We start from the raw sequence: 25,504 nt of genomic DNA, 5'->3' as shown, positions 1-25,504 counted from the left end.
TTACTAAAGCGCAAAGCACACATTGCACCTAACACTATAATTGTGGGTGACTTCAACACTCCACTTTCCTTAACAGACCGATCAGGAAAACAGAAACTAAACAGGGACACAATAAAGCTAATTGAAGCTTTGGACCAATTGAATTTGACTGATTTTTATAGAACATTTCACCCTAAAGCAAAATAATATACCTTTTTCTCAGCACCTCATGGTACCTTCTCCAAAATCGACCATATAATTGGTCATAAGACAGACCTCAACAAATATGAGAAGATTGAACTAATCCCATGCCTCCTATCAGATCACTATTGAGTAAGAGTGGTTTTCAATAGCAACAAAAACAACAGAAAGCAGACATACACATGGAGGCTACCCAATACTCTACTCAATGACACCTTGGCCAAAGAAGGAAGAAATAAAGAAAGAAATCAGAGACGTTTTAGAATTTAATGAAAGTGAAGGCACAACATACCCAAATCTTTGGGACACAATGAAAGCAGTGCTAAGAGGAAAACTCATACCCTTGAGTGCCTCCAAAAAAAAAAAAATGGAGAGAGCATATTCTAGCAGCTTAATGACACACCTGAAAGCCCTGGAACAAAAAGACGCCAATTCACCCACAAGGAGTAGAAGACAGGAAATCATCAAACTCAGGCCTGAAATCAATCAAGTGGAAACAAAGAGAACTATACAAAGAATCAACGAATCCAGGAGCTGGTTCTTTGAGAAAATCAACAAGATAGATAAACCCTTAGCCAGACTGAACAAAGGACACAGAGAAAGTATCCAAATTAACTAAAGTAGAAATGAAAAGGGGGATATAACAACAGAAACTGAGGAAATCTAAAAAATCATCAGATCCTACTACAAAAGCCTATACTCAACACAACTGGAGAATCTGGAGGAAATGGACAATTTCCTAGATAGATACCAAATACCAAAATTAAATCAGGACCAAACAGATCATCTAAACAGTCCCATAATCCCTAAAGAAATAGAAAAAGACATAGAAAGTCTCCCAAAAAAAGCACAGGATCAGATGGTTTCAGTGCAGAATTCTATCAGACCTTCAAAGAAGACCTAACACCAAAACTCTTCAAACTATTCCACAAAATAGTAACAGAAGGAACACTACCCAATTCATTCTATAAAGCCACAGTTATGCAGATAACACAACCACACAAAGATCCAACAAAGAAAGAGAACTTCAGACCAATTTCCCTTATGAACATCAATGCAAAAATACTCAATAAAATTCTTGCCAACCGAATCCAAGAACACATCAAAACAATCATCCACCATGATCAAGTAGGCTGTATCCCAGGGATGCAGGGTTGGTTCAATATATGGAAATCTATCAATGCAATCCACTACATAAACAAACTCAAAGAAAAAAACCACATGATCATTTCATTGGATGCTGAAAAAGCATTTGACAAAATTCAGCATCCTTTCATGCTTAAAGTCTTGGAAAGAACAGGAATTCAAGGCCCATACCTAAACATAGTAAAAGCAATATACAGCAAACCGGTAGCCAACATCAAACTAAATGGAGAGAAACTTGAAGCAATCCCACTAAAATCAGGGACTAGACAGGGCTGCCCCCCTTTTCCTTTTCTTTTCAATATTGTACTTGAGGTAGTAGCTCAGGCAATTAGACAACATAAGGAGGTCAAAGGGATACAAATTGGAAAAAAAGAAGTCAAGCTATCATTATTTGCAGATGATGTGATAGTCTACCTATGTGTCCCAGAAAACTCCACTAAAGAACTCCTACAACTGATAAACAACTTCAGAAAAGTGGCAGGTTATAAAATGAACTCAAGCAAATCAGTAGCCTTCCTATTCTCAAAGGATAAGCAGGCTGAGAAAAAAATTACGGAAATGACACCCTTCACAATAGTCACAGACAGTATAAAGTACCTTGGGGAGCCTCTTACCAAACTTGTGAAAGATCTGTATGACAAGAACTTCAAGACTCTGAAGAAGGAAATGGAATGGAAAAACCTCCCATGCTCATGGAGCGTCAGGATCAATATAGTTAAAATGGCCATTTTGCCAAAAGCAATATACATATTCAACACAATACCCATCAAATCCCAACTGAATTCTTCATAGAGTTAGAAAGACCAATTCTGAAATTCATCTGGAATAACAAAAAACAAAGGATAGCTAAAACTATTCTCAACAACAAACGAAATTCTGGGAGAATCAGTATTCCTGACCTCAAGCAATATTACAGAACAATAGTGTTAAAAACTGCATGGTATTGGAACAATGACAGGCAGGCAGATCAATGAAACAGGACTGAAGATCCAGAAATGAACCCACACATCTATGTCCACTTGATCCTCAACAAAGGGGCTGAAAACATCCAATGGAAAAGTTAGCCTTTTCAACAAATGGTGCTGGTTCAACTGGAGGTCTGCATGCAGAAGAATGCAAATTGATCTATCCTTGTCTCCTTGTACTAAGTTCAACTCCAAATGGATCAAGGACCTACACATAAAGCCAGACACTCTGAAGCTAACAGAAACGAAACTGGGAAGACCCTTAAGGACATCGGTACAGGGGGAAAATTTCTGAACAGATCCCCAATAGTGTATGCTCTAAGATTAAGAATTGACAAATGGGATCTCATAAAATTACAAAGTTTCTGTAAGGCAAAGGACACCATCAAAAGGACAAATTGGCAACCAATAAAATGGGAAAAAATCTTCACCAACCCTATATCAGATAGAGGGCTAATATCCAATATATACAAAGAAGTCAAGAAGTTAGACCCCAGAAAACCAAATAACCCTATCAAAAATGGGGGTACATTGTTAAGCAAAGAATTTTCACCTGAAGAACTTCGGATGGCTGAGAAGCATCTTAAAAAAATGCTCAACTTCATTAGTCATTAGGGAAATGCAAGACAAAATAACCCCGATATTTCACCTTACACCAGTCAGAATGGCTAAGATTAAAAATTCAGGAGACAGCTGGTGTTGGCTAGGATGTGGAGAAAGAGGAGAACACTCATCCACTGCTGGTGAGGTTGCAAATTGGTACAACCATTCTGGAATTCAGTTTGGCTGTTCCTCAGAAAACTGGGCATCTCACTTATGGAAGATCTTTCTATACCACTCCTGGGCATATACCCACAGGATTCCCCAGTATTTAATAAGGATACATGCTTCACTATGTTCATAGCAGCCCTATTTATAATAGCCAGAAGCTGAAAAGAACCCAGGTATCCCTCAACAGAAGAATTGATGCAAAGAATGTGGTATATATACACAATGTAGTACTATTCAGCCATTAGAAACAATGAATTCATGAAATTCTTAGGCAAATGGATGGAGCTGTAGAACATCATACTAAGTGAGGTAACCCAGTCTCAAAAGATCAATCATGGTGTGCACTCACTAGTAAGTGGATATTAACCTAGAAAACTGGAGTACCCAAAACATAATCCACACATCAAATGAGGTACAAGAAGAATGGAGGAGTGACCCCTTGTTCTGGAAAGACTCAGTGTAGCAGTATAAGGCAAAACCAGAACATGGAAGTGGGAAGGGGTGAGTGGAAGAATAGGGGGAGGGAAGGGGGCTTATGGGACTTTATCGGGAGTGGGGGGCCAAGAAAGGGGAAATCATTTGAAATGTAAATAAAAAATATATCGAATTAAAAAATTCTTCAAATTAATGTGTCTTTCTATATTCTTCCTCTATTTTTTTTATTTTCTATATTCTTTGTTTACATTTCAACTGATTTCCCCTTTCTCGGATCCCCCCTCCCCATATGTCCCATAAACCTTCTTCTCTCCATCCATTCTTCAATCACCTCCCTCCTTTTTTTCCTCTGTCCTTATATTCCCCCTCCAATGCTAGATCAATCCTTTCCAGGATCAGGACCCTCTCCATACTTCTTCATGGGAGTCATTTGTTATGTGATTTGTGCCTTGGGTATTCAGGGCTTCTGGGCTAATTAATATCCACTTATCAGAGATTGCATTCCATGTGTATTCTTTTGTGATTGGGTTACCTCACTTAGGATGATGTTTTCAAGATCAAACCATTTGCCTAAAAATTTTGTAAATTCATTGTTTCTAATTGCTGAGTAGTATTCCATTGTGTAAATATACCACACTTTCTGTATCCATTCCTCCTTTGAGGGGCATCTGGGTTCTTTACAGCTTCTGGCTATTATAAATAAGGCTGCTATGAACATAATGGAGCATGTGTCTTTATTGCATGCCAGGGAATCCTTTGGGTATATGTCCAGGAGAGGTATAGCAGGGTCCTCCAGAAGTGTCATGTCCAGTTTTCTGAGGACAGATTGATTTCCAAAGTGGTTGTAACATCTTACAGCCCCACCAGCAGTGAAGTTGTGTTCCTCTTTCTCCACATCCTCCTCAATACCTGCTGTCCCCTGAGTTTTTGACCTTAGCCATTCTGACTGGTGTAAGGTGAAATCTCAGGGTTGTTTTGATTTGCATTTCCCTAATGACTAATGATGTTGAGCAGTTCTTAAGGTGCCTCTCGTTCATCCAAATTTCTTCAGGTGAAAATAACTTTTTGATATCTCTACCCCATTTTTTAATAGGGTTATTTGGTTCCCTGGGGTCTAATTTCTTGAGTTCTTTGTATCTAATATATTGGATATTAGCCCCCTATCAGATGTAGGGTTGGTGAATATCCTTTCCCAATTTGCTGGTTGCCCTTTTGTCCTTTTAACAGTGTCCTTTGCCTTATAGAAACGTAATTTTATGAGGTCCCATTTGTCAATTCTTGATCTTAGAGCATAAGCTATTGGTGATCTGTTCAAGAACTTTTCCCTTGTGCCCATGTCCTCAAGGGTCTTCCCCAGTTTCTTTTCGATTAGTTTCAGTGTGTCTGGTTTTACATGGAGGCCCTTGATCCACTTGGAGTGAAGTTTAGTACATGGAGATAAGAATGGATCAATTCGCATTCTTCTGCATGCTGACCTCCAATTGAACCAGCACCATTTGTTGAAAAGGCTATCTTTTTTCCACTGGATGTTTTTGGCTCCTTTGTCGAACATCAAGTGACCATAGGTGTGTGGATTCATTTCTGGATGTTCAATTCTATTCCATTGGTCCAATTGTCTGTCACTGTGCCAATACCATGCAGTTTTTAACACTATTGCTCTGTAGTAGTTCTTGAAGTCAGGGATACTTATTCCTTCAGAATTTCTTTTGTTGTTGAGAATAGTTTTAGCTATCCTGCTTTTTTTTGTTATTCCAGATGAATTTTTCTAACTCTGTTTGGGATTTTGATGGGGATTGCATTGAATCTGTAGATCGCTTTTGGCAAGATGGCCATTTTAACTATATCAATCATGCCGATCCACGAGCATGGTACATTTTTCCATTTTCTGAAGTCTTCTTCAATTTCCTTCTTCAGAGACCTGAAGTTCTTGTCGTATAGATCTTTCACTTGATTGGTTAGAGTCACACCAAGATACTTTATATTGTTTGTGGCTATTGTGAAGGGTGTCATTTCCCTAACTTCTTTCTCAGCCTGCTTATCCTTTGAGTATAGGAAGGCAACTGATTTGCTTGAGTTGATTTTATAACCAGCCACTTTGATGAAGTTGTTTATCAGCTGTAGGAGTTCTCTGGTGGGGGTTTTAAGGTCACTTAAGTAGACTATCATGTCATCTGCAAATAGTGATAATTTGACTTCTTCCTTTCCAATTTGTATCCCCTTGACCTCCTTATGTTATCTAATTGCACTAGCTAGAACTTCAAGTACTATATTGAAAATATATAGATAGAGAGGACAGCCTTGTCTAGTCCCTCATTTTAGTGGGATTGCTTCAAGTTTCTCTCTGTTTAGTTTGATGTTGGCTACTGGTTTGCTGTATATTGCTTTAATGATGTTTAGGTATGAACCTTGAATTCCTGTTCTTTCCAAGACTTTTAGTATAAAAGGATGCTGAATTTTGTCAAATGCTTTTTCTGCACCTAATGAGATGATCATATGGTTTTTTTTCTTTGAGTTTGTTTATGTAGTGGATAGCATTGATGGATTTCCTTATATTGAACCATCCCTCCATCTGGGATGAAGCCTACTTGGACATGATGGATGATCCTTTTGATGTGTTCTTGGATTTGGTTGGCAAGAATTTTATTAAGTATTTTTCATCAATATTCATAAGAGAAATTGGCCTTAAGTTCTCTTTCTTTGTTGGATCTTTGTGTGGTTTTGGTATCAGCATAATTGTGGCTTCATAGAACGAGTTGGGTAGAGTTCCTTCTGTTTATTTTGTGGAATAGTTTGAAGAGTATTGGTGTTCGGTCTTCTATGAAGGTCTGATAGGATTCTGCACTGAAGCCATCTGGTCCCGTGCTTTTTTGGGTTGGGAGACTTTCTATGACACTTTTTATTTCTTCAGGTGTTATGGGACTGTTTAGTTGATCTATTTGATCCTGATTTAGTTTTGGTGTCGGATATCTGTCTAGGAAACTGTCCATTTCCTCCAGGTTCTCCAGTTGTGTTGAGTATAGGCTTTTGTTGTAGGATCTAATGATTTGTTGAATTTCCTCAGTTTCTGTTGTTATATCTCCCTTTTCATTTCTAAGTTTGGTAATTTGGATACTGTCTCTGTGACCTTTGGATAGTCTGGCTAAGGGTTTATCTAGCTTGTTGATTTTCTCAAAGAACCAACTCCTGGTTTTGTAGATTATTTGTATGGTTCTCTTTGTTTCTACTTGATTGATTTCGGCCCTGAGTTTGATGATTTCCTGTCTTCTACTCCTCCTGGGTGTAATAGCTTCTTTTTGATCCAGGGCTTTCAGGTATGTCAATAAGCTGTTAGTGTATGCTCTCTCCATTTTCTTTTTGGAGGCACTCAGGGCTATGTGTTTTCCTCTTAGCACTGCTTTCATTGTGTCCCATAGATTTGGGTATGCTGTGTCTTAATTATCATTAAGTTCTAAAAAGTCTTTAATTTCTTTCTCTGTTTCTTCCTTGACCACGTTATCATTGAGTAGAATATTGGTCAGTTTCCACGTGTATGTGGCTTTTCTGTTGTTTTTGTTGCTATTGAAGACCACTTTTGCTCCATAGTGATCTGATAGGAGGCATGGGATTAGTTCAATCTTCTTATATTTGTTTTTGAGGTCTGTCTTGTGACCAATTATATGGTCGATTTTGGAGAAGGTACCATGAGGTGCTGAGAAAAAGTTATATTCTTTTGCTTTAGGATAGAATGTTCTATATATATATCTGTTAAATCTAATTCATCCAAAGCTTTAATTAGTTTCATTGTGTCCCTGTTCAGTTTCTATTTTCCTGATCGGTCCATTGAGGAAAGTGCAGTGTTGAAGTCACCCACAATTATTGTGTTAGGTGCAATGTGTGCTTTGAGCTTTAATAAAGTTTCTTTTACGAATGAGGGTGCCCTTGCATTTGTAGCATAGATGTTTAGGATTGAGAGTTCTTCTTGTTGTATTTTTCTTTTGACCAGCAACAAGTGACCCTCAGAATCTCTTTTGATGACTTTGGGTTGAAAATCAATTTTATCTGATATTAGAATGGCTACTCCAGCTTGTTTCCTGAGACCATTTGCTTGTAAAATTGTCTTCCAGCCTTTTACTCTAAGGTAGTGTTTGTCTTTGATTCTGAGGTGTGTTTCCTTTATGCAGCAAAATGTAGGGTCCTGTTTAAGTGTCCAGTCAGTTAGTCTATGTCTTTTTATTGGGGCATTGAGTCCATTGATGTTAAGAGACATTAAGGAATAGTGATTGTTACTTCCTGTCATTTTTGATGTTATTTTTTAAATTTGATTGATTAACTTCTTTCGGGTTGGATGAGAGAAGGTTACTATCTTGCTTTTTCCAGGGTGAAGTTTCCCTCCTTGTATTGGTGTTTTCCTCCTATTATCCTTTGTAGGGCTGGGTTTGTGGATAGATATTGGGTAAACTTGGTTTTGTCATGGAATATCTTAGTTTCTCCATCTATGGTCATTGAGAGTTTTGCTGGGTATAGGAGTTTTGCCTGGCATTTGTGTTCTCTTAGCATCTGCATGAGATCTGCCCAGGATCTTGTAGCTTTCATAGTCTCAGGTGAAAAGTCTGCTGTGATTCTGATAGGTCTTCCTTTATATGTTATTTGGCTTTTTTCTCTTACTGCCTTTAATATTCTTTCTTTGTTTAGTACATTTGGTGTTTTGATTATTATGTGACGGGAGGTATTTCTGTTCTGGTCCAGTCTGTTTGGAGTTCTGTAGGCTTCTTGTATATTCATGGGCATCTCTCTCTTTAGGTTAGGGAAGTTTACTTCCATATTTTATTGAAGATATTTGCAGGCCCTTTAAGTTGAAAATCTTCACTCTCATCTATGCCTATAATCCTTAGGTTTGGTCTTCTCATTTTGTCCTGGATTTCCTGGATATTTTTGCATTTTGCATTTTCTTTAACTGTTGAGTCCATGGTTTCTATGGTATCTTCAGCATCTGAGATTCTTTCTTCTATCTCTTGTATTTTGTTGTTGATATTTGCATCTATGTCCCCTGATTTCTTCCCAAGGTTTTCTATCTCCAAAGTTGTCTCCCTTTGAGTTTTCTTAGTTGTTTCTACTTCTGATTTTAGATCCTGGATGGTTTTGCTTAGCTCCTTCACTTGCTTTTTTTTGCTGTCCTGTAATTCTTTAAGAGATTTTTGTGTTTCCTCTTTCATGACCTCAGCCTGTTGACAAAGGTTCTCCTGTATTTCTTTAAGTTTTTTCTTTTTTTTTTTTTTTTTTTTTTTTTTTTTTGCGTTTCCTCCTTATTGGCTTTTGTATTCTCCTGAATTTCTTTCAATGATTTTTGTGTTTCCCTTGTAAGGGCTTCTAACTTTTGATCCATTTTCTCCTGAATTTCTTTAAGTATGTCCTTCATGTGTTCCTGTACCAGCATCATGACCAGTGATTTTAAATCCAAATCTTGTTTTTCTGGCGTGATGGGGTATCCCCGGCATGCTGTTAAAGGAGAGTTGGGTTCAGATGCTGCCATATTGCCTTGATTTCTGTTAGTCACGTTCCTGCATTTGCCTTTTGCCATCTAGTTCTCAGTGGTGTTAGTTGGTCTTGTCAATGCTGGAGTCACCAGTGCAAGCTGCCTCTTCCCTGGTGGCCTCTGGTGCACAGCTGACCTCCTACACTGCCTGGAGACAGGATGCTGTGGCTCAGACTTTTCAGATCCCGAAGCAGACACCTGAAGGCTCCTACAGGGGCCTGCTGGACTCACCAGAGCACACTGACTCCTCCCAGCTGTCCTTCTGGGTGCTCCTCTGGTCTGTTGCCAGACCTAGAGATGTGGTGTTGCAGCCCAGGCTGTTTTGGATCCCGAAGCAGAGATCTGAAGCCTCCAGCCAGAGGTCTCAGGACTGGAACCTAAGCTCCATGTTGTCAGAGCTAGCTGTGTGCTCCCAGTCTGCCTCCAGGTGCACACCGGGCCTCTTGCACTTCCTGGAGACCGAGTGCTGTGGCCCAGGCTGTTCAGATCCCGAAGCAGATACCTGAAGGTTCCCACAGGGGCCTGCTGGACTCCATTCTTCCTCTATTTTATCACAAATGTTTTCAATGTAAATCTTTGAAAGAGTTATTTATTTTTTATCTATTTATTTGTTTTTTTTTTTTTTGAGACATTTCTCTTTATAGCCTTGGCTGTCCTGGAACTCACTCTGTAGCCCAGGCTGGCCTTGAACTCAGAAATCCCCCTGCCTCTGCCTCCCAATTGCTGGGAGTAAAGGCATGTGCCACCACTACCCGACTTGAAAGAATTTTTATATCTACCATTAATTATGTAAAGTTTTCCAAGAAATAATAAATTTTAACATGTTTGTATATTTATTTCTTGAATTTTACAAGAAATATTTTCCATGTAAATCTTCAATGTTATCTGAAAATGTTTATAATTCCACCTCCAATCAACTTAGAATTATATTTATGCCTTTCATTTTATCTATATGATTTTCAGGGTAATCTTTAATTTTAACATTTTTTTCTGTATATTTCTTCAATTTTATCAGAAATATTTTCCATGTAAATCATCAATTCTGTCATAAAATGTTTCAATCCCATATTTTAATTATTTTAGCAATGTTTTACATGCCTACACTTTACTCTTTAATTTTCCATGAAAATTGTCAATTTTGATGTGTTTATCTGAAATATTTTCCATGTAAATCTTTAATTTTATCATAAAGTGTTTTTATCTCTTTACTTCCTTTTTCAATAAATTAAAAAAAATTAAATTATAAAAAATAATTAAAACAATCATATATTTTGTTGGGAACTTATGAAATTACAAAGCATAAAGAATGGGACACACACATATATCTGTTTATAAAACTTTTTTCATTATTTGAGATATTTTTCTGAACAAGCCTAAATCTGTGTTGAAATGTGTGAGTAAGAGAGAACTGAAAGGCTGAGCCTCAGTGAACTGCAACCCTAGGAGGTTTTTGTTCAACCCTGGAGCACTGTGGGAGGATCCTCCCAACCTTGCTGACAGTAATAGTTTGCAGCATCATCAACCTCCACAGGATCGATGGTGAGGGTGAACTCTGTCCCAGACCCACTGCCACTGAACCTGGCAGGGACCCCAGATTCTAGGTTGGATGCATAATAGATGAGGAGTTTAGGTGGCTGTCCTGGTTTCTGCTGGTACCAGTGCATATCTGTACTGACACTTTTGCTGGCCCTGCAAGAGATGGTGGCCCTCTGCCCTGGAGACACAGCTGAGGAAGCAGGCGACTGGGTCAGCACAATGTCACCAGTGGAGCCTGTAATGTTAAACACACAGACCATTGGTATATATATTCCTTCTGAGCGGATATTAAAAGGTATACATATATGTATACCTTTTAATTTAAATTTTTTACGAATAATTGTGCATATCACTCTGAGAAACCAGAAAATACAGTGGACTGGGGAAACTTACAACCAATTACAAATGCCTTACTCATAATGATCAAGACCCCAGAGGCATGGAGCCTCATGATGGCCACAGAGGCCATCACTCCTCTGCATCCTCACCTGGAACCCAGAGCAGCAGCACCCATAGCAGGAGTGTGTCTGTCTCCATCTCTGAGAGCTGGAAGAGAGGATGCTTCTTAGGCTCCTGGCAGCTGCCCTTAAAGGAGCCTGGGCTGTTGAATAATGACTCCATATGCAAATCAGCTCAGCAGAGTGTGTACTGCTGCTCAATGGGCACCTGCTCATGTTTCACCACAGGGAGTTGGTGCCAGCAGGAAACTTACTAGAGCATCACATGTATATTAATGGAGCCTTCTAAATAATTTTTTGACACAGCATTTCTCTATTCTTGGTTGTCCTGAACCTCATTCTGTAAACCAGATCCTCCTGTCTCTGCCTCCTGCGTGCTGGGATTAAAGGTGCTCATCACCACTACCCAGCTTTTCCTTGTAGGCTACTCTATTAAATACTTGCCCTCTAGACTTTTTGAGGTGTGAGGTAAGGGAGTGCATTGTGGCTGCACTAGGCAAAGTATATAAGTTATTTCAAGAACAACTTAATCTCTCAAAAGTGAACACACCCAATGGAAGCAGTATCTGAGAGGGAGTAGAGAAATATGATTCAATAAAGAAAAGTAACATAATTCTTGGAATACTATTTTATTTTTTTAGTTTCCTGTTTTAGATACATGTGTATAATATGTCTTTGTATGTTTTTATATTTGTTCATGTCATGTTTGAAGGCAACTTCTCTTGCCATGGTATGTGAATGGAATATTACTCATCTATTAAAAACAATGAATTTTTTTCAATTCAACAAATTGGGTGGAACTGGAAAATATCATCCTAAGTGAGGTAACCCAATCACAAAAGAACACACATGGTATGCAGTCATTGATAAGTGGATATAAGCTCATAAGCTCAGTATACTCAAGAAACAATTCACATATCAAATGATGCCCATGATGGTCCTGGAAAGGCTCAATGCAGCAGTGTAGGGGAAGATGAGGACAGGGAAGCTGGAGGGGTTGATTGAAGAACATATGGAGGGAAGAGGGTTTATGGGACTTTTGTGGAGGGAGGAATCAAAGAAAGGTGAAATCATTTGAAATGTAAGTAAAGAATATATCTAATAAGATATAAATTAAAAATAATATATCTATTACAAATACAAATAAAAAAGAAAAGAAAATAAAAATTTATAAGAAGACTTAGGAAAAGAAGTAACAGTAAGAAGCATTGGAATGAGGAGAGGAGGAAGAAGGAAGGGAAGGGAAAGGAGACGAAAGAGAGAAAGAGAACAAGTGAAGGGAGGAAGAGGAAAGAAGAAAGAATGCAAAGGAAATAAAGAAGTCAGGAAAGACGGAGGAGGAAGGAAAGATGGACAATTCTCTCCTCCTCAGATTATGCTCACTGATTCTTTTTCCAGGTCTCTGCCATAAAGAGGTGGGCCCTTTTGTTTTATTATATACATTTACAGTACTGAATAAGCTACAGTTCAAGGATGAGATAAGCAGGGCAAAACAAATATGTGTTGCGTGAAATTAACAAGTTATTCTTTATATTTCATCTTCCTTTTTGAGCTATACTCATTTTTTAGTTGAGTTTTGTATTCAAAATTAGAATGTTGATCTGTTATAATGTGTCAAGTTAGGTGTTATTTGTCATTTATGCCCAGAATAAAAATATGTCTATATTATGCATTGTCTACTATCCATACCAAGTGCCATACATTTGAAATATCCCCAAATCTCATAGCTGTTACTTTAAGGCTGGCTATTCTTGGTGGGAGACAATAATACATATACTGCTTTCATGGCCTGCTCACATTGGTCTCAGTGCTCGTGACTTTCCTTATGTATAGCATCAACAAATGCACTTCTTCCAGTCATGATGGTGTATTCCAGCAATCCAAACATGTAAGAAGCTGAGGCAGGAGGACCTTGAGTTTGCATCCTTCTAGGACATATAGACTGGGTTACACAGATGACCAAATCTTCTGCCCTGCTCCAAGCCCCACATCTTCATCTAATTTTGTATATAGTCCTGATAATATATGTTTTTATTTATATCAACTTTTTTCTCTTTTTTATGACTTATAACTTAACTTTCTATTCATTAACATTGGTATTTTGCTTTGGTGTAGCAGAATGGCCCTCTCATTATGACGGGAGACTCAATACCCTCTGACTGAAAGATTGACGAGATAATAGAACAGAAGATGTATGGGACAGGGATGCTCCCATGTCGAATGCAACACAGATGTGCAACAAGGTTGACCACTGAAAAGTGGGTACCTGATCCTAGCCCTGAGTCAAGAAATTTGGCCATAGTGCAGATAGGAGCTCTTTGAAATGCATAGAATGCCTGAAATGAACTGATTAGGAGGAAAGGATGGCCTGGGCTTTACAAAGGAGAATAAAGCAATTGAATGTTGAAGCAGAGGTGGGCCTGAGGTTAATATGCTGGAAATTGGCAAAGTAGTATAAGTTTTATGAATAGTGTAAAGAGAGTCCATGGGATAGGGGGCACAAATAGTTCACACTTTTCAGGGAATATTATTTAGTGAATGTTGTACTTGACGCACAACAAAGAAAATTGTGTGAAGGCTGTTGTCCTTTCTGTCCCAGCTATATGAACTGTTAGCACTTTCATCCTATCATTTTCTCGATTTATAAAATGATATTAAGAATTGTATTCCCTGAACAATACCCAGTTCCACATGCCCAACTTAGACTTAGTGAGCATTTATTAAATTATAATTCTTTTTCTTTTTTTATTGAATATATTCTTTACTTACTTTTCAAATATTATTCCCTTTCCCAGTTTCCCTGTTCTCCGAAAACACCTAACCCATCCTCTCTGCCCCTGCTTCTATGAGGATGTTCGTCCACCCAAGCCACTTCCACCAGCCTTCCCTTGATTAATATTGCTGACCCAATAATTGCCAACCCTGGCATCAAACACACTTTCTCTCTGGTTTCAAAGGATAGTAGTTCATTTCCCCTTGCCAAAAATTTTGCAGCTATGATGATAGAGATTTAGCTGTTCCTTTGCCCCCTAGTCCAGTTCTCTATACCCACACTTTATGTTTCTATAGATGGTGTTGAAGCCTGCTCCTTTTAACATAACTGAAGCCATTTTGTATTCAGTCTCCATTTTGCTCATAAAGTGAAATAATATTCTGGTTCTCAGACTCCACTTCTCATAAGCTATTATCCACATCTGACACTGAAGAATGTTATTGATAAGCCAAAATTTATGCTCTGTCATCTCAATGTTCTGAAATTCCCCTGCTTACCACCTATCGACCACTCCCTTCCTTACTCAGGACCAATTAGCTAAAAGGCTAGCAGATATACTTTGTCCAATAAGCCGAAATGTAATATTGCTCCCCTTCTTGCCATTTAAATTTTTTGAGCCTCTTTTTTCCTATAAAAAAACCTGCTCTGAGAATTGTTTGATGTCATAATTTCAGACTCAGCTCTGAACAATGTCCCTTGTCTGGCCACTATTAAGGTTATTAAATTCAATAAACTGTTCTCACTTAACTAAGATTGGTGTTTGTTTGGTTGGTGTGGTGTTTGTATGGTGGGTATATGTGGCTTATATCAAAATACAAAAATATATTCCATATTCATCTTTCTGAGTTCAGAATTTCTAATTCAGAAGGATTTTTTTCTACTGTTTGCTTGCAAATTTCATGTTGTTAGTGTGTGTGTGTGTGTGTGTGTGTGTGTGTGTGTGTGTGTGTGTGTTCTTTATCCTTTCTTCTGTTGAAAGACATTTATGTTGTTTCAATTTCTGGCTAGTATAAACAGAGCAGCAGTGAACATGGTTGCCCAAGTGTCTATGTGGTAGGATGAAGTATCCTTGCCCAAGCGTACACTGCCCAAGCATAGTGTAGCTGTATATCAAAGTAGATTTCTTTCTGAGGATCCACCACACTGCTTTTCATAGTGGTTGGATGAATTTTCATTCCCACTATGAATGTATAAGTGTTCCTTTTACTTCTCATTTTTTCAAGATTGAGCTGTCACTTGTTTTAATGACCTTTGCCATCATACCCTGGCAGAGGTAATTAGGGTGTGGGTCAGTCCTTGACACAAACCTTTAATCCCCCTGGCTGGAATGCAGACACACCCTTAGTATCCACTTTTTTCTCAAACAAGGAAGATAAACTTAGTTTGTAGATGAAAGCACTAATGGTTGAAAGTGATGTCATAATGAGAAGCAGAAAAAGTGACAAATCAGAGAAAGATTTGACAGAACAGGATATGCCACACTCATGAGAATAGAGAGGAAAGGGAAGCCAATTAAAAGAAAGATAGTAAAGGAAGAAGAGAGTACAGTGCAGTAATACAGGAGAGTTCATGGAGAACAGTAGAGTAGAGTTGAGAGGGAGAGCAGAGCATCACAGAGAGGGAGAAGGATGCAGTTTTACTGGGAGAATTTTACAGAGACAGATTGAAGAGAGAACAAGCCAGACATAGGAAATGACAGAATGAGCAAGAGATTGAGGAGTCAGAAGGTCAGGAAAGATTGCTAGAGTTAATTTGAAGCCAATGAGAGCAACCCAGAAGCTGAGAGAAAAGCCAGATTGAATAAATCATCTGCAAGAGGAGTTTGAGCCAGAATAGCTGAGTTAAAACAGTGATGTTGAATTCAGAAATAATAAGAAAAGTGAGCTTATACAGCAGTGAGTCTCAGAGACTGAAAACATTCTAGGCCTTGAGTAGATTATACACAGAGTAGAAACTTCCAGGACTAGGCCTAGGTTAGCCAATGAAGTCAGTAAGCCTCTCAGACAGTAATTACAACAGGATAATAAGTTACAATTATATTAATGTTATTTAAGTCTCACATACCACTACTAGAACTTGTTAAGGTCCAGTACAAAGCTCAAGTCCAAGTGGATCAAGGACCTCCACATAATACCAAATACACTGAAACTAATAGAAAAGAAACTGAGGAAGAACCTCGAACACATGGGCACAGGGGAGATATTTCTGAACAGAACACCAATAGCTTATGCTCTAAGACCAAGAATTGACAAATGGGACCTCATAACATTTCAAAGCTTTTGTAAGGCAAAGCACATTGTCAATAGGACAAAATGGCAACAAAGAAATTGGCAAAGGGTCTTTATCAATCCTATATTGATAGAGGGCTTATATCCAATATATACAAAGAACTCAAGGAGTTAGACTCCAGAGAATCAAATAACCTTATTAAAAATGGGTTACAGATCTAAACAAATAATTCTCAGCTGAGGAATTGTTAATGACTGAGAAGCATCTAAAGAAATGATCAACATCCTTAATAATCAGGGGAATGCAAGTCAAAACAACCCTGAGTTTCCATCTCACACCAATCAGAATGGCTAAGATAAAAAACTCAGGGGACAGCAGATGCTGGAGAGAATGTGGAGAAGAGAAACACTCATTCATTGCTGGTGGGATTTCAAGCTGGTAAAACCTCTCTGGAAGTCTGTTTGGTGGTTCCTCAGAAAATTGGATATAGTCCTACCTTAGAACCCAGATATAGCACTCCTGGGCATATTCCCAGAAGATGCTCCAATGTGTAATAAGGACATATACTCCACTATCTTCATAGCTACCTTCATTTTAAGAGCCAGAAGTTGGAAAGAACCCTGATGTTCTTCAGCAGAGGAATAGATACAGAAAATGTGGTACATTTACACAATGGAGTACTAGTTTGTTGTTAAAAACAATGACTTCATGAAATTCCTAAGCAAATAGATGGAATTAGAAAATATCATCCTTAGTGAGGTAACCCAATCACAAAAGAACACACACAGTATACACTCACTGATAAGTGGATTTTAGCCCACAAGCATGGAATACCTAAGATACAATTCACAGAGGATATGAAGCTCAAGAAGAAGGAAGACCAAAATGTGGATACTTCAGTCCTTTGAAGAAGGAACAAAATACACATGGGAGGAGATACAGAGACAAAGTGTGGAGCAGAGACTGAAGGAAATTCCATCCAGATACTGCCCCAACTGGGGATTCATCCCATATACAGTTACCAAACCTAAACTCTATTGTGGATGCTGGGAAGTGCTTGCTGACAGAAGCCTGCTGTACTGGTCTCCTGAGAGGCTGCGTCAGCGCCTCACAAATACAGAAGTGGGTGCTCTCAGCCAAACCATTGGACTGAGCACAGGGTCCCCAATGGAGGAGCTAGAGAAAGGACTGAAGGAGCTAAATGGTTTTGCAGCCATATAGGAGGAACAATAGGAACCAACCAGTACTCCCACTATCCCTAGTATCCCCAGACCTGCTTGATAAAAATCCAGAACAATTACCTGAATGGAGCTAACCTACTCACAGTACCTAGTGAAATCAGAAAGACTCATGACCTGAATGGGACTTGATGTGCTATAGCATCATTGAGGGGAACTTTGGGGACAAAGAGAGTCACATTTTACCAAGGCCCATGCAAGAGGAATAACAAACAGCTTTACAACTCATAAGGCTCAGCCCAGTGGTTAACACAACCATGGTGGGTGTGCCTCATAGGGACAGAGCTCTGAGGACTACATGCGCTAAGCACTTCATACTGTTGTGGAGCATTGCTGCTTGTTGTGTGTGCAGTTTTCACATCCCTCCTAATTGATGAGTTGTATGAAAACTCTGATCCTGTCACTGGGCTGTTTAACTGGCACTTACAGTAAGGCTGCTTAATCATTTTCAAGCATCACTGCTAGAACAGATTCATGATTCAACCACCACTTAGAACTTAGACATGTAGATTGTTAGCAATGAACATCACCACTAGAAAGAATTTGGAGAAGTAGATGGTTAGTAAAGTTAGGTTAAGGTTTTTTTTTTTTTTTTTTTTTTTTTTTTTTTTTTTGTGGCTCTGATGTATAAGATCTTTGGTAGCACACGCCTGTAATCCCAGCAGTCTGGGAGGCAGAGGCAGGTGTATTTCTGAGTTCGAGGCCAGCCTGGTCTACAGTGAGTTCCAGGACAGCTAGGGCTATACAGAGAAACCCTGTCTTGATAAAACCAAATCCAAAAAACCAAAAAATTAAAAAAATAAAAAAAAAGATCTTAGGGAATAAAATGCAACTCAGAAAGACATACTTTTAATAGTTGAGCTCGGGATTTTTTGAGAATTTTGGGAATAAAGGCAGTCCAACTAGCAGTGGCTGATATAACTCTCTTGCTAAAGCTTATAATGTTCAAGGTAATGATTAATTTCTTATACCCACCTTTGCCCTAAGCTTTCTGATGTGATTTAATAAAAAATTAATAATGAGTAGATTGCATCATGAGGTATTAAAGTAGAAGTAACTGAGTTTTTAAATTAGATTTAATTTTTTTTAATTTTTGATATATTTATTTACATTTCAAATGATTTCCCCTTTTCTGGACCACCACTCCCCGAAAGTCCCATCAGTCCCCTTCCCTCCCCCTGTTTTCCCACCCAACCCTTCCAACTTCCCTGTTCTGATTTTGTTCAATACTGCTTCACTGAGTCTTTCCAGAACAAGGGGCCACTCCTCCGTTCTTCTTGTACCTCATTTGATGTGTGGATTATGTTTTGGGTATTCCAGTTTTCTAGGTTAATATCCACTTATTAGTGTGTGCATACCATGATTCATCTTTTGAGTGTGGGTTACTTCACTTAGTATGATGTTCTCCAGCTCCAACCATTTGCCTAAGAATTTCATGAATTCATTGTTTCTAAAGGCTGAATAGTACTCCATTGTGTAGATAGACCACATTTTTTGCATCTACTCTTCTGTTGAGGGATATCTGGGTTGTTTCCAACTTCTGGCAATTATAAATAGGGCTGCTATGAACATAGTAGAACATGTATCCTTATTACATGGTATGCTGGGGAATCTTTTGGGTATATGCCCAGGAGTGGTATAGCAGGATCTTCTGGAAGTGAGGTGCCCAGTTTTCGGAGGAACCGCCAGACTGATTTCCAGAGTGGTTGTACCAATTTGCAACCCCACCAGCAGTGGAGGAGTGTTCCTCTTTCTCCACACCCTCTCCAACACCTGCTGTCTCCTGAATTTTTAATCTTAGCCATTCTGACTGGTGTAAGGTGAAATCTCAGGGTTGTTTTGATTTGCATTTCCCTAATGACTAATGAAATTGAGCATTTTTTAAGATGTTTCTCTACCATCCGAAATTCTTCAGGTGAGAATTCTTTGTTTAACTCTGTACCCCATTTTTTAATAGGGGTGTTTGGTTTTCTGGAGTCTAACTTCTTGAGTTCTTTATATATATTGGATATTAGCCCTCTATCTGATGTAGGATTGGTGAAGATCTTTTCCCAATTTGTTGGTTGCCGATCTATCCTTTTGATGGTGTCCTTTGCCTTACAGAAACTTTGTAATTTTATGAGGTCCCATTTGTCAATTCTTGATCTTAGAGCATACTCTATTGGTGTTCTGTTCAGAAACCTTCTCCCTGTACCGATGTCCTCAAGGGTCTTCCCCAGTTTCTTTTCTATTAGTGTCAGAGTATCTGATTTTATGTGGAGGTTCTTGATCCATAAGGATTTAAGCTTAGTACAAGGAGACAAGGATGGATCAATTCGCATTCTTCTGCATGCTGACCTCCAGTTGAACCAGCACCATTTGTTGAAAAGGCTATCTTTTTTCCATTGGATGTTTTCAGCCCCTTTGTCGAGGATCAAGTGGCCATAGGTGTGTGGGTTCATTTCTGGATCTTCAATCCTGTTCCATTGATCTGCCTGCCTGTGACTGTACCAATACCATGCAGTTTTTAACACTTGCTCTGTAGTATTGCTTGAGGTCAGGGATACTGATTCCCCCAGACTTTCTTTTGTTGCTGAGAATAGTTTTAGCTATCCTGGATTTTTTGTTATTCCAGATGAATTTGATAATTGCTCTTTCTATTCATTTTACATCCCACTCACTGCCTCCTCCCAGTAACTCCTCCCACATTTCTTCCTCCATCCTCCCTCCCCTTCTTCTCTGAGTAGGTTTCTCCGTACTCTGGGGCTTCAAGTCTCTGAGAGCCTAGATGCTTCTTTCACTGAGGCCAGACAAGGCAGTCCAGCTAGTAGAACATATCTCACACACAGGCAACAGTTTTTAGAGTAGCTCCACTTCCAATTGTTCAAGATCCATATGAAGGCCAAGCTGCAAATCTGATACATATGATCACAGAGGCTCAGGTCAAGTACATGTATGTATGTTTTTTGGTTTGTAGTTCAGACTCTGAGAGCTCCAAGGGTCTATGCTAGTGAACTGTTTGTTTTCCTGTGGAATTCCTATCCTCTTCAGGGACACAGTCCTTCCTCTTATTCTTTAATAAGACCCATCCCATGAACAAGCACCAATCCTTACCATTATTAATGATACTCAGAAAGAAGTATGCTGTTTTCTGAGAGAATCCACCTACCAGCTGACTCAGACAGATACAGACTGATGGTTTTATATATAATAGTCTAGATTTATGATTTTTTTCAAATTGGTAGCATTTTCTTTCTTTCTTTTTTACTTTTTTATTTGATATATTTTTTATTTACATTTCAAATGATTTTCCCTTTTCTAGGCCCCCCACTCCCCGAAAGTGACATAAGCCCCCTTCCCTCCCCCTGTTCTCCCACCCACCCCTTCCCACTTCCCTGTTAAAACCAGGCACGCCACTTCCGAAAGATCCTGCTATACCACTCCTGGGCATATAAACAGAGGATTCCCCCGCATGTAATAAGGATATATGCTCCACTATGTTCATAGCAGCCGTATTTGTAATAGCCAGAAGCTGGAAAGAACCCAGGTATCCCTCAACAGAAGAATGGATGCAAAAATGTGGTATATATACACAATGGAGTACTATTCAGACATTATTTTTTTTATTCGATATATTTTTTATTTACATTTCAAATGATTTCCCCTTTTCTGGTCCCCCACTCCCCGAAAGTCATATAAGCCCCCTTCCCTCCCCCTGTTCTCCCATTCACCCCATCCCACTTCCCTGTTCTGGTTTTGCCCTATACTGCTACACTGAGTCTTTCCAGAACCAGGGAGATTTTTGGAAGATTATTTTTTTAAGATTAATAACAAAATAAATGATCCATTCCTTATAATCTCAGAATTCAGTCTGTCAGTAAAGAGAAACTAGATAAGAATTTTACCTTGCTTGTTTACACTTTGTTAATCTTTAACATTTTGCTTAGTTATAAATGTATGTGGGTTCTTGAGAATGATGTTTTTCCATGTAATATATAAAATGTATTTTTTATTTAATGGCTATGGGGAACATACTTTTTTTATTTAAAACAATCATTAACTAGAAGAAAAATAGAATGTATTCTCATCATAATTTCCTTACTGCTAGAAAGATTTTGCTAGGATATATCAGGGGTGGGAGAAAAACAGTTTTTGGATTTTTTTGAATTTCAATTCATCTTCCAATGTGGTGTGTGTATGTATGATTTTCTCCCTCCCCTTTTCTCAACATTCCCAGAAAGTTTCCTGCAAGCCCCTGGGGTTTATTTCAATAGCTCCAGAGAATCAGCCTTTCTGATTAAAAAAACAGGAGCTATGTTCTGAATGAGACCATACATTACTCATCTTGTGGTACCTTCTCTAAGAAAACTATTTGGTTTCTAATCAAAGTAATATTTTGAATATAATTTAAATTAGCTTATAAAATATTTTATTAGGCTGAGCACATGCAGAAGAAAAGGAAAAAACAAGAAAATAAAATGAAGCATTGCTGCCACCACCTCCTCCTTAGCTCTGCCCTGCTTTCAGCAAAGTAGTCAACCTGCTCAGCTCTGATGTTATAATGTATATCCTCAGGACCATCTTTGAACAGGCAGTGGACACAGTCTAATCTGTGGACAGAAAGGATGCTGCAGATGGCATTCCATGTATTGGCCCTGGCCTTGCTGGAGGAGAAGCAGCAGCTTCAGAAAGCTCCTGAAAAAGAACTGATTTTTGACTTTACCATAAGGCTTCAAGATTGGGAAGATGAGCCATGAATGCTCAGAATAAAGAAATATTTTGGAAAAACTCAAAGGAATTCCCCAATCAGAAGGCCAGAAGGACATGATAACATGGATACTCCAGATGTTTGACACAGTGAAGTGATTAAGTGAAAAATCTTGTTCAGTTGTGGCAACCACTTCAGGGTTGGAGTCCATTAAAAGTGAGGAGATTACTCACGATAAAGAAAAAGCAGAAAAGAAGAGAAAAGCTGAAGCTGCCAGGCTACATCACCATATGATCAAGGCCAGATGTCTGCCTTACAGAAAAACTTCATTGAAACAACGAACTCATGTATGACAATACTTCAGAAATAACATGGAAGGAAGACTCTGTTATGGAGGAAGAGAGCACCTCAGCAGTCAGTGAGTTTTCTAGAATTGCTCTGGGTCCTAAACAGGGCATCCTCTACCAAGAAGAACAAGAGGTGAAACTGGAAAATAATTCCATGGTGTTGTCAGCCTGTGTCCAGAAATCCACTGCCCTAACCCAGAACAGGGGGAAGCCTGTGGTCCTTTTAGTGGAAGCGTTGGGTCCTCTTTTCATGGATCCAGACTTGGCACACGGAACTTATACAGGAAGCTGTGCACATGCCATGCATGCAGTGTGCTGGCAGAAGTATTTTGAAGCTGTACAGCTGAGCTCTCAGCAGCACTTTCACATTGACCTGTTTGACTTGGAGAGTGGTGAGTACCTGTGCCTGCTCTGCAAGTCTCTCTGCAACACTGTCATCCCCATCATTCCTTTGCAGCCACAGAAGATCAATAGTGAGAATGCAGAGGCTCTTGCTCAACTTCTGGACTTGGCATGGTGGATTCAGACTGTCCTTGCCAGAATATCAGGTTATAATATGAAGCATGGTAAAGGAGAAGCTCCAGCATTTCCTGTCTTATTTAGTCAAAGAATGCGGGATTCTACTTTTGAGTTTCACTTCATCCTGAGTTTTGGAGTTCAGTCTTTGGTAAAATATTCAAATTGTATCAAGGAAATGGTCATTCTCTTTGCCACAACAATTAAAAGAATCAGTCTGAAAGTGCCTCCTGATGAACTAGACCCAGGAGTGCCCATGATGACCTGGAGCATGTGTGCCTTCATCATCCAGGCCACTGAAAACCTGTTGGGAGATCAACGATAACCTCTATTTGGAGTACTTCAAAATGGAGAGCATAATGGTCTGTTGGCATTAATCCAGTTTGCAGTTGCACAGAGGACTACCTGTCCACAGGTCCTGATACAGAACATCTGGTTTGGTTCTTGTCAGTTGTTCTTCCTAACCTACAATCAGAAAATACACCATGCCTTCTATCTATAGATCTATTTCATGTTCTGATAGGTGCTGTCTTAGTGTTCCCATTCTTGTCCTGGGATGACACTGTGTATCTGCAGCCTTCATCACTTAGTTCTTCACATAACCACTGTTATCTCTTTCATCTGATCACCATGGAACTTATGCTTCAGATACTACTTACAACATATATACATCTGTCTCCAGGGTTCCTGCTTGTTGAAGGTGAAGATGACAGTGAGGAGGCTCACTGTGCATCTGTTTTCTTTGTGGAAGTCTCACAGCACACAGACAGCCTCACTGGATATAATGTTTTGCTAGTACCTGTGGTTCTCCCTGAGTAATGGTATCACCCCATACCCCTGCTGTGCTCCACTGCTTTTCCACTATTTACTTGGAGCAACTCTGCCTGAGAACTGTTTGCCAATTCCGCTGAGGGAGAATACAGTGCACTCAGTAGCTCTCCGTCTTTACCCAAAAATTTGTTCCTGCTTTTCCAGGAATATTTGGATACCATAAGACCCTTACTACAGAGGTGGTGTGGAGATCCTGCCTTGCTCATCTCTTTGAAGCAGAAAAGTGCTGTGGTCAGGTACCCTAGATTAAAAATAGTTTGATGGAGCGTCCTGATGACTACAGCTGTCTTCTAAATAAAGCTTCTTACTTTAGGTGTCTGTGATGATGAGTGAAAGCATCTTGTCCTCCATCTTTTCTGTGGAGCCATCCTGTGTTCTTAGAATATCTGTTGTCAAGAAATAGTGAATAGGGAAGAGGTTGGAGTGTGCGTTTCTCATGCACTTCATTGTGGTGCTGGAGTCTGCATTTTCCTAAAAATCAGAGAATGTAGAATGGTTTTGGTGGATTGAAAAGCTAGAGACTGTGCCTCCCAAGCCCCTTACTTGGATGAATATTGGGAAACAGACCCAGGGCTAAAGAGGGGAAACCGATTTCATTTATCTCAGGAGAGTTACAGGAAGCTGCATTTGGTGTGGCTACAGCACTGCATTAGGGAAGAGATTGCTCAGAGCCAGGAGAATAATCAGATGCTATTTAAATTCAACTGGCAATTACTCTGAGCTCCAGCTCTGCCTCAAGACAATCATGAGTGACATCAATAATAAAGACAGATCTAAGATTTGAGAGAATTTTCTGTGGGCAGGGAAATATTGGAGGGTCTTTTGATCCATGTGCAGATTCACATACATTAATAAAATATTCTTTAATGGAATATTGCTTTCAATTTTCAAACATAAGCTTCAATGGAAAAATAAGAAATAGATTAATGTTTTATGTTCTAGAACACTAAAGAAATGCTTGTTAAACCCGCCCCCCAAAACAAAACAAAACAAAACAAAACAAAACAAAACAAAACAAGACAAAACAAAAACTCCACAGACTCTGGCTGCACTAGGACCACACATCCAGACCCTGCATTCTGTGGCATCACAACTCAGACATCAGTAGAGCCTCAGTGGGCATCCCATGCCCCTCACATTGGTATGTGTCACAGTAGAAACATGGCTAACAGACATTACCATGATTTCAGTCATCAGTATAGGCAGGAACATCTCCCTAACTTTTGGTAATAGGATGGACCATGGACATCAACACAGACTCTGACTAGTCCAGGGCATTGAACCCAGGCATATCCCTCAGCAGTAGCTCAGATACAGATATCACCATGACCTCAGGTGTCCATGAGGCCACTCAGATTAGTATGGCCCCTAGTGACAGTAAAGCAACATATATCAACATGGCCTCAGGCTATGGCACACATAGACATCTGAGTGGTATTAGATGGCAACACAGGCCTTGGGCATCAACTTGGTTCCTGGCCACATCATGATCACTGATTCATACAAGGCCTTCAGTAGCATCATGGACCACAGTGGTCCTTAGAGGACATCTATTCCAGGATGAGCCATTCCTTATCTCTGGTCTCTGGCATTGCCTAGACAGCATTACCATCATCTGTGCTCCTGAAAGTACAGGCCAGGTCTGCCTGGGCCTTCTCTAGCATTCTTATAGATTACCTTGTTGTAGAGATACCAGACATTTACAGATAAACCCTTGTGCTATAAATTGCAGAAAACAATGAAGGTTAGTACTTATATGTTTGTGGGACTGTGGTGTAAGGCAGTCTGCAGCCTGGTTGAGCAAGGCTCACTCTGGAGACTCGATAGAATATTGTACAAACAAATGGGGAAAACAAAAGGACACCTGTCTGCTAGGAGTG

At 39.3% G+C, this 25,504-nt stretch overlaps 1 pseudogene and 1 gene segment (V, D, J or C); one reads left to right on the top strand and one right to left on the bottom strand.

The window, feature by feature from the left end:
• Positions 1 to 10,333: 10,333 nt before the first annotated feature.
• Positions 10,334 to 11,181, bottom strand: LOC127677159 (Ig kappa chain V-III region MOPC 63-like). The segment is given in 2 exon segments: positions 10,334 to 10,780; positions 11,034 to 11,181. Coding segments are annotated over 2 exon segments (450 nt in total).
• A 7,003-nt stretch (positions 11,182 to 18,184) lies between these two features.
• Positions 18,185 to 24,344, top strand: LOC127678016 (E3 ubiquitin-protein ligase UBR1-like; annotated as a pseudogene).
• The last annotated feature ends 1,160 nt before the right edge of the window (positions 24,345 to 25,504 follow it).

Source organism: Apodemus sylvaticus, chromosome 2 (genome assembly GCF_947179515.1).
Source record: "Apodemus sylvaticus chromosome 2, mApoSyl1.1, whole genome shotgun sequence".
NCBI classification, from domain to species: domain Eukaryota; kingdom Metazoa; phylum Chordata; class Mammalia; order Rodentia; family Muridae; genus Apodemus; species Apodemus sylvaticus.
This window is presented reverse-complemented; position numbering and strand designations above follow the sequence as displayed.